Source organism: Oncorhynchus masou, chromosome 13, assembly GCF_036934945.1.
Source record: "Oncorhynchus masou masou isolate Uvic2021 chromosome 13, UVic_Omas_1.1, whole genome shotgun sequence".
Taxonomy (NCBI): domain Eukaryota; kingdom Metazoa; phylum Chordata; class Actinopteri; order Salmoniformes; family Salmonidae; genus Oncorhynchus; species Oncorhynchus masou.
Genome location: NC_088224.1, coordinates 46059176 through 46075777, shown reverse-complemented (window position 1 = coordinate 46075777; position 16602 = coordinate 46059176). Strand labels below are relative to the sequence as shown.

Below are 16602 nucleotides of genomic sequence, written 5' to 3'. Positions count from 1 at the left end.
TCTATGACTCCACACACCTATTGAACATCCTTGTCCATCTCCCTCCTCCTCCCTCCTCCTCCTCCCACTTCCCACTTCACACCTCTGACTCTGTCGGTGACCTTTGTGATGGAACTGGGATCTAATTCTTATGTTATGTTATGCCTAGAGTGCGCTGCTAAAGCAGGGTTCAACACTCACACACGTACAAATATGCTCACACACACCCACATGTACACACACACACACACACTTGCAAATGCACACCCTATCTCCTTTCTTTCCCCCTACTCTCTCAATGACAGAAGCTCCTTTCCCTATGCATTTCTATCTCATTTGCGTCCATGATTCCCCGTAATCACATTCTCCATCTTTCCTCTTCCTTTCCTTCTGACAGGTCTCTTACTCTATTTTCCTTCCTCTCACCTCTTCCCCTCAATCTCTCTCTTTCTCTCTCTCTCTCTCCATCTCATCCCCCCTCTCTCTCTTTCCCCTCTCGTTTTCCTTCCTCACCCCCTCTCTCATTTTTTAAATCTTCCAATCTCTCTCCCATCTCTCCCTCTCTCTCTAAATATAGTCCCTTTGAAGCATGCCTGTGTTGGTTATTTTTTGCAACACTGTGAGACAAATATCTGTCATCCAACATCTGAGAGAGGAGTGGGGTACGAGAGACGAGATATTGTAAGATTTATGGCAGGGAAAGAACAGTGGTTAAGGGATACGATGTTGCTCTGTCTTAGCATGTGTGTAATGGCAAACGAGGGGACAAGGGGAAAGATGAAGAGAGATGGAGCGAGGCTGAAGTCGGAAAAGACACAGAAAAGGAGTTACTCTACTATGCTATAATGAGAGAGAGAGAGGGGGTTGTGACATTTCTGATCCTCATTTTTTAATTGAATAATAATCTCTCTTGAGAACTGACCTAGTATTGTGTGTGTGAGTGGGTGTGTGCGCTTGTGTGCGTTGGCGCGCGCACGTGTGTGAGGTTTCGCTCGTGTGCGTGTGCGTTTGCTCATTTTGTGTGTACGTGAGAGAGGAGAGTGAGATTGTAAGAGAAAAGAGAGAGAAAAAACCCTAGGGCTGAGTGCAACTCAATACTGCCTCCTACTGTTACATAATAGTCAATACAGCTCCAGTTGTTTCAGATTTCCCCTGCCATTTATCCTGACACAGATTCCCACCCACAGCTAAGGATTCCTCACATCTCATCAATTGTCCTCTCTATCCCTTCAGGATAGGTGTAATGAGTTTGTATAATAATACTTTGTACAATTACGATAATGAATATACATAGTATGATAAACAGCCATCCCACTGGGCACAGACGGTAGATCAACGTCTTGTTTTGATTTACATTTGGTTGAAGTGTCAACTAACTTGAATTCAACATAAAATCAGCAACATGCCATTGGATTTAGGTTAAAAGTTGGGTGAAAAAAATTAAAACGTTGATGACTTTTTGCGAATCAAATCAGTTGTCCATGTTGATTCAACATCGTCACATTGAATTTATTGGTTGAAATTATGTGGAAACAACGTTGATTCAAACCAGTTTTTGCCCAGCGGGATGTCAAGCCATGTCATGGTGGCAGGATGTTACATTATGTCACAATCATCTTCTCCCCTAAGGCTACAGGAACACGAGTATTTCGATACACCCACAATAACATCAGCTGAACATGTTTAAGAGACTTAGCATGTGTGTAATAAATAAAATATAATAAAATATGATTTGATTTACAGTGATGTCTGTATACACACATGCATGGATGCACGCACACACGTGCACACTTCACATGTCCCAACCCAAGATTGATCTTCGGTACCTGCTAACACACTGGTACAGTGTGTTCGGTCAGCGCAGGCACATGGATCCTAGCCCCTTCACGTCAGTGAATCCCTCCTCCCTGTGGTAGAAGAGCCACAATTACCTGATCTTCTTCCGCTTCACTCCAGACTATGTCATGAGAATGGCAGGGACTCAAAACATGAAAAGTAGCACACCTAAACTGATATCTGGTGTTTGAAAGGTTTTCAATGTTAACCCACTGAAAGTGATGACACACGGAACTTGCTTCAAAACAGAATAGAAGTATCTTATTTGGAGAGATTTGAAACAGGAGGAGACAGAGTAGTGAATGTGGAATAGGCGGATGCGGGAATTGAACCCCCAACTTCTGTGGAATTTCATTGTAATTTTAGACAACTCAACCATACAGCCACACTGTAAAACAAAATCTGGGATGAATTGAAATTGGAAAAAATAAGAACAATCAACATATTTTATACTTAATCAAAATAAATATAATTTCAATAATTTGATAATTTAATTTTACCCAAAAATGTAATACTAAATCCAACTTAATGTTGCTCAAAATGTAAGCATCGTTTATGAAGATAACCAAATATAGAGAACATTTTGTGATTTAACTCATTGGAAGTCTGGTTTTAATCTCCTTGCACTTCCTATCTTGCCACATGACTCTAGCCAACATTTTTAGACTAGGATTCTTATACACAATGTTGTATGTTCGAAGAAAGAAAAGTAATTCTAGATTAGTATTAATCAGCCTGTTGTGCCATGGGGAGACAGGGTAGCCTAGTGGTTAGAGCGTTGGTTCAGGTTGCAAGTTCAAATCCTCGAGCTGACAAGGTACAAATCTGTTGTTCTGCCCCTGAACAGGCAGTTAACCCACTGTTCCTAGGCTGTCATTGAAAATAAGAATTAGCTCTTAACTGATTTGACTAGTTAAATAAAGGTAAATAAATCCTGCAACACCTGCTGTAGTTTCTGCTGGTGCATTGAGCACTGTGCTCAATAATGCTGAACAAAATATAGACTAAAAACTAGACTAAACTATATAGATATAGAAATCAACATTAAACATTAAAATAGTCTAGAAGTAGTGATCTAATTCTGCACTAGACAGGATTTGAAACACCATGATAGTGTTGAGAAGCTATAGAGAGAGGAATAGACACCAAAAGAGAAGGTGTTTATTCCTGCCTTAAACAGAACTAATCACCAAAACTGTGTTTTCAACCATTGCTGGTAGTGCTCCCAGTCCCTGGCAAGGTGGTGTTACAACACACCATGTAATGATTCAAAACATCTCAGGATGATGCTTCAATAGTCCAGCAAAGTTGTTTTCATCTCCCTCGTGTTAGTGGCAGCTCAGTTGCCACTAGTTTTGTTGTTAAAAGCACTTCATTGTAACAGGGTGAGTTTTATAGTATGCTGTTACTCATCCATGTATTTATTCTCTCTCATCTCTCTCTCCTATTTTTCTGACTTTATTTCATCTTCCTCTTCCTCTCTCTCCTCTCTCACTCTCTCCTTCTCTCTCCTTCTCTCCTCTCTCTTCCTCTCTCTGTCCCTCCTGCTCTCATTTCCCCCCTTCCTCTCTCTCCCTCTCTCATTCTCCCCACTCTCCAGTCTACGAAGGGAGGGCTACACAGTGCAGGTGGCAGTGAACGACTACCTGGACATCTACTGCCCGCATTACAACACTACTGCCACTAGCCAGCGGGGGACGCTGGAGCGCACAGTGGCTGAGCAGTACGTCCTCTACATGGTCAGCTACCGCGGCTACCGCACCTGCGACCCCCAGATGGGCTTCAAGCGCTGGGAGTGCAACCGGCCGCACGCGCCCCACGCACCCATCAAGTTCTCTGAGAAGTTCCAGCGCTACAGTGCCTTCTCCCTGGGCTACGAGTTCAACGTGGGTCACGAGTACTACTACATATGTGAGTGGAATATTGCTATACTAAGTCTCTATAAGAGTATAATATTTATGTAATGATGATTGTACTACTACATCTGTAAGTGGTGGAGCTGAGGTACTCTTCTCTCTCTATATATATATTGTTGTAGTCGAGTAATGGAAATGGATTGCATGGACTATCTATATAGCGCTTTCCCAAGTGTACCAAGTGCAGGTACTTTACATTGTAAGTGGGAACTCAGTTCAGCCATTACCAATGTGTAGCACCCACCCACATACCTTAGTAAATTAGAGTTGGACTATTACAGCATATCTTTGTGAGTCATTGAACTACATTAGTTCATTTAACTCTTACACCACAATCCTAAATATACTTCCTTCCTTGTGAATAAACATACCAGTAATAGCTGTGTTAAACTGCTGCAATAATTGTATTTGTTCCAAATGGCACCCTATTCCCTGTTTAGTGCACTATTTTTGACCAGGGCCTATAGGCTCTGGTCAAAAGTAGTCTACTATGTAGGGAATAGGGTGTCATTTGGAACACAACCATAGACTCTGAGTGTTAGTTCATAGGCTGGCCTATAGATGGCACATGGCTGACGTGTATCTGTATTCTGTTGAAGCCACGCCCACCCATCACCACGGCCACAGCTGCCTGAGACTGAGAGTCTACGTCTGCTGCTCCACGGGTGGGTCTCTCTCTCTGTTTCTTTCTTACTCCCTCTTCCTCGTATACATACACACACACAGTCACACACTCTCACGCAGGCACTCACACACCCCAGCTGTGTTTTCGTGACATTTTCACCATGCAAAATCGTATTTTCCCTAACCCCAAAAACCCTAACCCTAACCCCAAAACCCTAAACCTAAACATTTAACATCTAACCCCTAAACCTAACCCTACACCCAAAACCCTAAACCTGACCCTAGCCCCAAAACCCTAAATCTAACCCCAAAACTCTAAACCTACCCCTAACCCTTAACCCCAACCCCCAAAACCCTAAACCTAACCCTAACCCCAAAACCCTAAACCTAACACTAACCCCAAAAACCCTAAGCCTAACCCTAACCCCAAAAACCCTAAACCTAACCCTAACCCCAAAACCCTAAACCTAACCCTAACCCCAAAACCCTAACCCTAACTCTAACCCCAAAACCCTAAACCTAACCCCAAAACCCTAACCCCAAAACCCTAAACTTAACTCTAACCGCCCTTACCTAACCCTAACCCTAACCTCAAAACCCTAAAGCTTAAAATAGCATTTGAACAAATGCAGGATCTGGAAAAAAATCCTACCTTTTCAGGACATTAAGGTGAAGTGTTACGACATTGGGGTCCTGATAATGTAGAAAAACACACGCACACACACACACACACACACACACACACACACACACACACACACACACACACACACACAGGAGACCTGAGGCTACAGCTTCTGACAGTGCTTTCCCAGTGTTCTTATAGTGAGGTTATTTCTACCTCACTCTGTTCCAGGGTTGTATGATGTTCTATGTTATCCTATGTTTCCAGGGCTTTGATAGTGATGTTCAGTGTTATTCTGGGTCTCAGTGCTCTCAGTGCTCTCTATCTGATGCTTTCCCTCTCTCTCCCCTATTCCTCTTTATCTCTCCCCTCTCTCTGTTTCTCTCTCTCTCTCCCCCACTCAACTCTCTCTGTGTTTCTGTGTTTCTGTCTCACACTCTCTCTCTCTCGCTTCTCAACATCTCCCCCTCTCGCTCATCTCTCTGATAGTTGATGCTCTCTCTGATAGTGACGTTCTGTGTTATTTTTACTCCAGTAGCCTCTCTCTCTCCTGCAGGCCTTTGATCAAAGCCCTGTGCTGAAAGCTCCCCCTACTTCTCTAACCTTGTCACCATTAATACATCCCACACTCAGGCCAGTGTCAGCTTCTGTGTACACATCACCTTAACCCCCTCTCTGAGTGTCAGGGCTAATCTATTGAAGTGTCCACTCGGATTGTGTGTGTGTATGTGTGTGTGTGCGTGCGTACGTGCGTGTTTTTGTAGAAAGTGTGTGTGTGTGTGTGTGTGCTTGCGTGTGTGTTTTTGTAGAAAGTGTGTGTGTGTGTGTGTGTGTGTGTGTGTGTGTGTGTGTGTGTGTGTGTGTGTGTGTGTGTTTGTACGTGTGCGTCCGTGCGTTCGTGATTGCATGTGTGTGGTAGTGTTTACTTTATAAACTACAACCTTCACTCTGAACGGTCTGCTTAATAGCCATCATTTGAACCCAAGTGTTCTCTGCTATTCTCATTCCACTGTATCTCTGCCCTATATCGTTTGTTTCGAGAGCATTCTTCTCTACAAATGCACACACTTACAATATGCCTCATATCTAACAGATTAACACACCGTACAGTAGCTCCCTATCAATGTGCTACATCCCTCTTTGCAGTGCAATATTATATGAGTAAGCAATGTGCATTCTCATTTAGAAATTCACTGAGCTGATGTTAATGTAATACCAAGTCAAGGCTATCAGTGTGTGTAATACTTTCCCTCTCAGTGAATATGCCTCCATCTTCTGCCCGATAGCTTCACCTCATAGGATATCTTCATGTACTGGACTGGAGTGTCCTGGCATTCACACAATGTGCGTCCAGAATGGCACCATATTCCCTTTGTAGTGCAATACTTTTGACCAGGGACCATAGAGTGCAGTATATAGCACTATTTAAGTAGTGCAATGTATAAGGAATAGGGTGCCATTTGACGGGCAATATAGGGAATATGGTGCCATTTGAGACCTGGCCTAATGTAGTGCACTATGTAGGGAAAAGGGTACCATTTGGGATGCACTAACAGTGCAGTGGCCGCTCAGTTAGTGTGTAAAATAAGTAGTGTGGGCATTTTAATGACATTGTGTATTTGTGTTCCTCTCTCTAAGTCTCCCACGATGATGATTCCAGTCAGACCCCTCCTGACTACACATTCAGGCCCAATATCAAAATACACAACATCGGTGAGTACTCTCCCTGATGCTCTCTCGATCTCTTTCTGCATCTCACATTCTCTTTCTTTCTCTCTGTCACTCTTTCTCTCTCAAACACACACATACGCACACACACAGTTGACCTTCATCAATTGTATCCTAGGTCTTCTAATGAATGGAAGATTCCTGTTTACCAAAGACTTGGAGGTGAAGGTGAATGAGTCGATGGTGCAATTGAGTGGTTATATAAACACCCTTGTCCTCTCTCTCTCTCTCTCTCTCTCTCTCTCTCTCTCTCCTCTCTCTCTCTCTCTCTCTCTCTCTCTCCCTCTCTCCCTCTCCCTCTCTTCCTCTCCCTCTCTCCCTCTCTCTCTCACAAAAGCCTTTCTTGCTGAGAACCATTTAGCTTTGACTGCTTCTGGGAGCTTGTGGCCAGACGAGACGGGGCTAAAAGAGTGTGACCCGCATGAGATGGACACTCAAACCAGGGCACAGGGGGGGAAGAGCCCCTGAGCTATAAGACTAGTCTGAGAGAAAGGCTCAATGGTGCCTGGATGGCTCCACAGAGCATCGTAACTCATGACCGAGCTTAGGGAGAAAAAAAATGAAAGTAAACGCACATAGTCCAAACAATCCAGAATGCCTTGGGGAATCCTAATCCATCCTTCTGTACTTTGTGCATTAGTGACATCAACAGAAAGAGGACACAGTAGCAGTCATGACTCATGACCCATAAACACTTGCGTAACCCTGAAGGCCTTGCGAGCCACACAGACCGCCCACTTGCTCACCCACTGTACCTGTCTTGGCCTTGGATTAGCTTTACCCCACCATCTCTCTATTCTGATTGGTGTTTTTACTTCCTCTTCTGTCATATTTACAGTATGTTTCCTATTGGATGGGTCTCCATTTACCTGTATGTGAGTCAAAGGACACCCTAGAGCAGTGCTCCAGTTTACAACCCTGAGAACACCTACTGTAACAGCTCCAGTTTAGCTAGCACTACCTTACACAACCAGGAACACTATTCTATGGTACAAACTCACTCAACGCCCCTCCCGTACTGAGATAACATACTGATAAATACCTTGTCAACTAATCTCATAGAGTTAGATAAAGGACTCATCCTTGTATTTGTACAATTTTTGCATCTGTGACAGCATGGGCAGCGCCATTGAGGCTATCTCTATGGTAAAGTAGTCAATGTTATTTTCTTTTGTGTTTGAAAACAGCATAAAGCTAATATTGGTGATTTACCTCCACCTGCAGTGCTTAGAGACCTGAATCAAATCTTTTGTGCCATTCATTTATTGTGGCCACTAGATGGCGGTGAAAAGGCTTAAAGCCATTTAGTAACCATAGGCCATCCAATTTGAAGAAGAAGACAATGCTCTGATCATTGGCTGATTGCTCCACACCCATAAGAATCCCCACCCAGTTGACTACTTTAAAATGGTGGAAGCCCTCAATGGCAATGTCCATGCTAAAAGGGGTTATATCCTATCTCTATCTAACTCTAAGGGTAAATCTACCTTTCAGCTGGAACAGTCTGTTTACCACAGGCACTCAGGCCCTATCACTTTACCATATGACTTGTCACTGGTGTGGATGTCAGGGCTATGTGTCAGCGTCTTAGCCGACAGACATGTTTCGATGAATGGCTTTGACGTGGCAGAAGCACAGTCAAACCAGTCGAGTTGGATGCTGTTCCTTCTCTTGAGTCAACGAAAACAAAATTCCAGACATTTCCACAAAAAGTGGAATGAGACAGGTGCCAAGTGTCATTCTTCTGTGTCTATAATCGGATTCTCGCTGTATCAGTGTCACACCTTGTATGTGTTTCTCTAATCATGTTAACTCTTCACTGTCTGTCCCCATAGGGGCCTATAGGGAGGCTCAGGATTCTTCTGACATCCCAGGCTTACATTGAGAATGAGATGTATTTTTCCCTGTTCTCTCTCTTTCTCTTACCCTCCAGCGAATGTACGCTTCTGCCTAATCACTAGGTTTGTTCTATAGCAATTTCATTTAATTGCAAATCCTGCTAGATGAAGCTAAATCGGTAGAATAAAAAGATTCATACACTTAGAAAATAAACAACAAAGTGTGTTTATACCTCCTCCCAAGAGGGAATAGGGCATCATAGGTAGCAGCGCTGATGATAATTGGTGATTTGTATTAAATTGCTCTGTTTGTTCTCTGTATTATTTGTATGCATTGCACAAAATCGGCTGTAGATTGATTGAGTTAATGTGTAATTTTGATGGTCTCGCTCTCTCTCTCTCTCTCTCTCTCTCTCTCTCTCTCTCTCTCTCTCTCTCCCCCCCCCCCACCCAGATGAATTTAACCCTGAAATTCCCAAACTGGAGAAGAGCGTCAGTGGCAGCAGCCCATCACGCGATCGCCTTCTGCTCACCGTGGCAACATTGCTCATCTCCGCCCTTCTGGTGTCCTAACAACTGTCTCCCCGAGTGACATCACATGGATACCTGGACCGCTTGGCCTGAAGGGCTCTGTATTCACTAACCCTGGGTTCAATTAGAAAGTGGGAGTAAACCAAGGAAATGACACATAATTCAACCAAAAAAAAATCCAGAATTACAATCAATTCGACACAACCATAAAAAACAGTACTTACTCTCGGATCGTACTCACTTAAGGAGAGGCCTTTAAAATCTGTCGTTTTGCCCTTGAGCAAGGCAGTTAATCCCCTAAAACAACTGCTCCCCAGGTACCGATGACATAGATTAAGGCAGCCCCCTGCACCTCTCTGAGTCAGGGTTGGGGTTAAATGCGAAGACACAATTCAGTTGTGCAACTGACTAGGTATCCCCTTTCACTTTCCTTTCCCTTTTTCAAGTCTATCTCAACTCACCTCTAATCACCGTTGGTACACAGTTTGTGCGACATGATGTCTTCGGGTTCATGCGTTGTCAGACATACACTATGTGCATATGTGCCACCGCATTTCATGCATTTGGTATGCCACCACAAGGACCAATAGGAGAAAATTGCATTCAGACTTATAGACATGATACTTCCATCATACCTAGGCTGCCTCTGGCTACACATATGCAGTTAAAGTAGGACATGTGCAGTGGGATTTGTAATGGGATGTACACAACCATACAGGAGTATGGCTGCCTATCCATCTGCTAAGGAACTCACATGACATTGCCTTCAGCTAGTCCCAATATGGAGAACCTTTGAGCTCTGTGGAGTAGGATGGACTGGGCTCCACTGAGCATGACCAATAGACTGGGGACTGTAGGCCTCCAATGGGCTTTGAGGACTGGACTCAGCTGGACTTGGCTGTGCTGCAGTACTGTGGAACATGCTGGACTCTGCCCGAGATTCGCTGTTCTGTGCTATGCCATATACTTGCAGCCATTTCTCTATACTGCTGCCATTCTACCGGATGTTAACCCATCTTTTACTGTCATTGGTGGTGTTGACTGGAAATATTTTGAGAAAATCTCTATAAGGCTTTCGAGTACCGTTATCCATCTCCTCCAGATATTCTCTGGCCTTGGCTTTGTGGTGCATAGAAAGGTCCAAAGGCCAAAATAGACGGTGCCCTCCAAGAACTGGTCCTAGATCTGTCCTAGATCTGAGACTTTGCTTTTAGAGCTTTTCCAGAAGCACACATCTGTGTTTTTGCTATATACATTTACCCATTTACCCAACACTTTGAATGGGTTCCAGGTACCAACATTTTATCAATAGTCAACAGAGTGGTTTCTAATGCCACAAATTACAATATGAAACATTTCACAACAACAAATTCCCTATAAATCCAGACCAGATTTATAAAATAAAAAAATCTCATCACTTTTAAAGGTTCCTGAATCAGGGCTGGTCATTATTTCAATCCCAGCCACCGTGGTAACGACCCAATACAGTCGCCAGAGTGCCACAGGTGCCTGACTGTGATTTGTGTCACAGATTACTTTAGCCGCCATTTTGTAAACATGTGTGAATGTGCAAACAGACAGCAGTCCTCTGATGTACTGTTTTATACTATAAAGTCAGACAATATCAGGATTGCATTATCGATGACAATGCTGTATGGTTTATTAACATTTTCATTTTTTAAGCACGTTACTTATTGATTTGCTTGTTTATTTATGTACATTTTCAAGTATTTTTTTCATTAAGCTACTGTGCCAAACTCTAATTTTGTTTTGCTAAAGCATTTGCTTCTGTTAAGTCCAGTACATGGATATGTGCCGGTTAAGACTATTGAGGAGAGATGTAAAACTCTTCTTCTCACTTGTTAAAAAGCATCACATTTAACCGTAAAATGTATGGCAACAGCACGGTACAGGTGGTACCGGATAAAAGACATCACCCCTTAAGTGCTGAAGTTAAACATTTTGACACAAGAAATGAGGATAGTGCATTGTAATGTGACTTTATATGCATACAGGTAGGGACAGAATGTATGTGTGTGTGTGTGTGCATGTGTGTGTGTGTGTGTGTGTGTGTGTGTGTGTGTGTGTGTGTGTGTGTGTGTGTGTGTGTGTGTGTGTGTGTGTGTGTGTGTGTGTGTGCGTGTGCTAGAGAGAGAGAGAGAGAGAGAGAGAGAGAGAGAGAAAATGCATATCCTTGCACTTTTGTGTGAGTTATGTATGTATTAGGAGTGTGATTGTCCGCGCTTTTGAGTATGTGTGCATTTTAGACTTTTGGTATTCGTTGAAGGACTTGTTTGTAGGATCTGAATATGCAAGCGTGTATGAGAGAGAGAGAGAGAGAGAGAGAGAGAGAGAGAGAGAGAGAGAGAGAGAGAGAGAGAGAGAGAGAAAGTGAGAGTGAGTGTGTGCTTCAGTAATGTTAGTTTATGTTAGGATTTTAAAAAAGCATTTACTAATGTTGGAGACAACAAGAATTGTGTTTACCTTTGACAAGAATAGAATAAAAAAAACATGTCAACTGAACAAAGAATGATGATTGTTAAAATAATGACAATAAAAATCTTACTTTTAGCAAAAGTCTTCATACATGTATATCCTAAATGAATTTGTTCAGTTGCTACGTTGTTTCGTCAGGAACATTCTGTATAAGAATGTTCTCCACTTATATTTATTATCCTTCTTTGCTCTTCTTCTATCACACCGGCACCTACCCTTGCCCTTCACTTTCTCTTTCAGTTTGCATTTATATGTTCACCTTCCCTTTCTGTTTGGTCCTTGTCTGTTCCTGTTAAGATCTTGCTCCCCCTGTCCCTCACACTATATTATACTAATTTAAAGTATCCTACATATTAGGGCTGCACAATTATTTATTTATTTTTTATTATTGCGAAATTGACGTGCAACTTCTTCATATACACTGAGCAAAAATATAAACACAACATGTAAAGTGTTGGTCCCATGTTTCATGAGCTGAAGTAAAAGATCCCAGAAATGTTCCATAAGCACAAAAAGCTTATTTCTCACAAATGATGTGCACAAATCTGTTTACAAACCTGTTAGTGAGCATTTTATCATTTGCCAAGATAATCCATCCACCTGATAGGTATGGCATATCAAGAAGCTGATTAAACAGCATGATCATTACATAGGTGCACCTTGTGTTGGTGACCACTCTAAAACGTGCCGTTTTGTAACACAACACAATGCCACAGATGTCTACATTTTTGAGGGAGCGTGCAATTGGCATGCTGACTGCAGGAATGTTCACCAGAGCTGTTTCCAGAGAAAATAATGTTAATTTCTCTACCATAAGCCGCCTCCCACGTCATTTTAGAGAACCGGCCTTACAGGCCACGTGTATGGCATTGTGTGGACGAGCGGTTTGCCCCATGGTTGCGGTGGAGTTATGGTATGGGCAGGCATAAGCTACAACAAACACAATTGCATTTTATCGATGGCAGGTTCCAGTTCCAGGCAATATCCAGCAACTTCACACAGCCATTGAAGAGGAATGGGACAACGTTCCACAGGAAACAATCAATAATCAACAGCCTGATCAACTCTATGAGGCAAATGGTGGTCACACCAGATACTGACTGGTTTTCTGATCCATGCCCCTTATTTTTTTTAAAGATATCTGTGACCATCAGCTGCATATCTCTATTCCCAGTTAGGTGAAATCCATAGATTAGAACCTAATGGATTTATTATTCAATTTTTTTTCTCAGATCCTGCAGCCGTACTGCATACAGACATGCACCACCATCATCTTTTGTTACTTACCCTTTCAGCTTCAACATGATCACCTTCATCACATATACAGTGATATATCTACTTGAGGGCTCAAACCCAGCACCCATAAATCATAATGACAGCGTGGGGAAAAACAACCTACTGCTCCATCTCTCTATCTCTCTCCCCATTCGCTCGTTCTGCTCTCCACCAAACACCTGCAAGCTATTCATGTCTCCACACATCAATCTCCCTCAGTCTCTCGCTCTCTCTGTCCCTCCACCACTCTGTCCCTCGCTCCATGTGCCCTTATCAGTTTCTCTCTAATCTTTGTACGCAAACCAGAGAGAAGTCGACAAAAGGGATTGACACATCTTTCAGATGCAGTAATATCCATCACGTCAGAGAGTAAAGGGGGCAGATTAGATCTCTCTTTCATGTTTTATGTCAGTGTTTCCCAATCCTGGAACTGGGGAATCAAAATGTAGACATTTCTGTTTTTGCCCTATCACTACTGTACTGCAATACACCTGATTCAGGCTCAATGATGAGCGTATTAGTTAAATCAGGTGTGTTAGTTAGTGCTAGAGCAACTAAAAAAAATCAGGTCACACTTTATTTGCATAGTCCATCTGTAGATGTTCTACAGACTATCTATAGACTATAACAGTAACATTTCAACCAACTATCTACTAACCCTAACCTTAACCCCCATCCTTACCCTTAACCTTAACCCTCTTCGTCTGTTTGTGACAAAAAAATTACTCCTTTAAGAAAGTATTTGTTGTCATTCAACTAGAGACAAATCGTTTTCATGCACATTTTTTCACTTGAGAAATACCGTACCAAACATCTTAGTTAGATTTTGCACGAGTAAAATTGCACGACTAAGATCTCCTCTACAAAAACATAAACACTTATTACGGAGTTATCTTAGATCAATTAACTATTTTGAGGCATCTCAAGATGGACAAACAGTACTATTGAGGCATTTTCTTGTTAATCAATCAAAGGTATTTTAAGGGAGTATGCAAACAGGCGCCAGCTGACGCCTTTTTCTAAACCTGGTCTCCCGAGGCACTGCATCTCAGTGCTAGAGGAGTCACTACAGCTACCCTGTTTCAAATCCTAGCTGTATCACAACCGGCCGTGATTGGGAGTCCCATAGTGTGGCGCACAATTGGCCCAGCGTTGTCCGGGTTTGGCTGGTGTAGGCAGTCATTGTAAATAAGAATTGGTTCTTAACTGACTTGCCTGGTTCAATAAATAAAACATTTAGATAAATTACCCTAACCCTGAAGCATCTATCCACAGAATTACTTTCCCGACTGTCCAAATCAAGTGTGACCAAATTGCATCCCTTTGGGTCCCAAGCACCAGGACTGGAAAACACTGTTTTAATCATCATACCAAAAATTACAAGCAGGAGAAAAGGGGAGAATTCTGATTTTGGCTTACTCTCTCTCTCTCTCTCCTTCTCACTTTCACTCCCATTAGCTGGAGGTTAAAGAGGTTCAGAGAAGCATACACTGGAGTCTCATTGCAATTAAACATATTCAAATCTGACATGAAGTTCCTGATTTATATCTGACATTCATGGGTTTCATTTACGGGAATCCAGTGAAAGCTATGATCCTTTATTTATGTCACTTGTTACATCCACCAATCAGAGTCGATGAAGGGGAGGAGACAGCTTAAAGACGAATATTTAAGTCTTGAAACAATTGCGACATGGATTGTGCATTGTGTGTCGTTCAGAGGGTGAATGGGTAAGAAAAAAATATGTAAGTGCCTTTGAAAGGGGTATGGTAGTAAGTGCCAGGCGCACCAGTTTGTGTCAAAGACTGCAATGCTGCTGGGTTTTTTCACATTGAACAGTTTCCCGTGTGTATCAAAAATGGTCCACCCCTCAAAGGCTCTCCAGGCACAACTGTGGGACTGTGGCACAACTGTGGGAAGCATTGGAGTCAAAATGGGCCAGCATCCCTGTGTAACGCTTCTGACACATTGTAGAGTCTACGCCCTGACAAGTTTAGGCTGTTCTGAGGACAAAGGGGGGGAGGGGGGGGGGGGGGGTATACTCAGTGTATATAGTTGTCATCTTGGCTCAATGCATGTATTAGGTCCTAGTCAGTCTCCTTCAGACTTGTACATTCATTTAATACTTACATTTTTATGATTTATATCAGTTTTTTGGGGTTATGAGTAGGATGAAGCTATTTGGACTAAACTGATTATAAGATAAGTCATCACTTTAAGAATAAATACCTAATTTTGGCAGGTGTGGTATGGCGGGGTGAGTGACATGATTGCTTGTGTGTGCCACCTTCATTGTCATAGAAGCTCTTGCTTGACATTAGCATCCCTGGAGAATGTTTGGAAATTATGCTTAATCTTAGTTTGATTTTCAAAAGGAAGTCAAAAAACTCCACCAGTAGCCTACGAAGGGATCTATAATTTAATACATTGACATCCTCCTGAATCGTTCTCCTTTTTTCCAAAAAGTATTTAACAATTTCTTCATTGGGTCATTCTAAGAACATGGTGGCTTTCCTGTTCCCCGCCTTAACTACGAGGAAAAACACTTTAAAAGATATATAAGACAGCTATTTTGCAAACAATTTTTATATATATCGTAGAAAATGGTCAGTACCATGAAAATAGCTATTCCCTCGGGTCAGGAGTCGTGGTTAAGTGACATATTTTGAGTTAAACCAAATGTATTTTTTTCTCCCATACATAGGAAAGTATTATACTGTTGTTATTAAGTGGATTACTTAAATTAAAATTTCAACTAAATATTATAAATCATTTACAGGGATTTCATGTCACTGGTTATAAAAAACACCATTTCAAAAATATGCAACATCCTTGCCAACCTCTTACTGGGTCAAAGGTTCATTGCAGGTGGGCGGTTTTGAAAAGCATGTGGTGAGTCTGAACCCTGTTTTCATATGTTAACAATTTTATGATTAATTTGGTCATTTCATGTGAAGCCTTAAGATGTCTCACTAGTGTTATATAGTTGTAAGGGGAGAATTATTTTTTTGAAAAAATAATTGATCAAATCACATGATTAAGTGATTTATTTACCATTTAATCAAATCAAAATAAAAGTGAATTGGTTGCTTACACATATTGGCAGATGTTATGCAGGTGCAGCTAAATGCTTGTGGTTCTAGCTCCAACCATACAGTAATAATACCTAGAAAACAATACAAAACAACATGCACATAATCCGGAAAAAAAAGGGAAAAAAAGGACGAAATATCAGAACGAGCAATGTCTGAGTCCGGAATATGGTGTGTGGTAAAGACAGTATTTGATTGAGATTTGAGATTGGTGTAGAAGAACTTGACTGGACTGCACAGAGCACTGACCTCAACCCCATCAAACACCTTTGCGATGAATTGGAACGCCTTCTGTGAGCCAAGCTTAATCGCCCAACATCAGTGCCCGACCATACGAATGCTTTTGTGGCTGAATGGAAGCAAGTGCACGCAGCAATGTTCTAACATCTAGTGGAAAGCCTTCCAAGAAGAGTGAAGGCTGTTATAGCGGCAAAGGGGGGACCAACTCCATGTTAATGTCCATGATTTTTGAATGAGATGTGTGTCCACAGACTTTTGGTGTCCACATACTTTTGGACATGTAGTGTATCTCCCTGGACTCACACAATAGCAGGGAGATTTCTGAAGTCCGGATTGGATGCATGTAGAAACTGTCCCATTATGGAGAATATCCTAGCTCCGTATATGAAATGAAGGACATGCTTATCTGGAGCATGTCTACT

General features: G+C 42.1%; 1 protein-coding gene across 1 annotated transcript in view; it reads left to right on the top strand.

The window, feature by feature from the left end:
* LOC135552430 (ephrin-A3-like) overlaps positions 1-11679 on the top strand; it is a 100554-nt gene extending 88875 nt beyond the window's left edge. Inside the window, exons 2-5 of the mRNA XM_064984030.1 lie at positions 3416-3726; positions 4331-4396; positions 6619-6693; positions 9001-11679. Of these exons, the coding sequence (XP_064840102.1) occupies positions 3416-3726; positions 4331-4396; positions 6619-6693; positions 9001-9119 (571 nt within the window). The 3' untranslated portion in view covers positions 9120-11679. The remainder of the gene's footprint in view (positions 1-3415; positions 3727-4330; positions 4397-6618; positions 6694-9000) is intronic.
* Positions 11680-16602: the final 4923 nt, after the last annotated feature.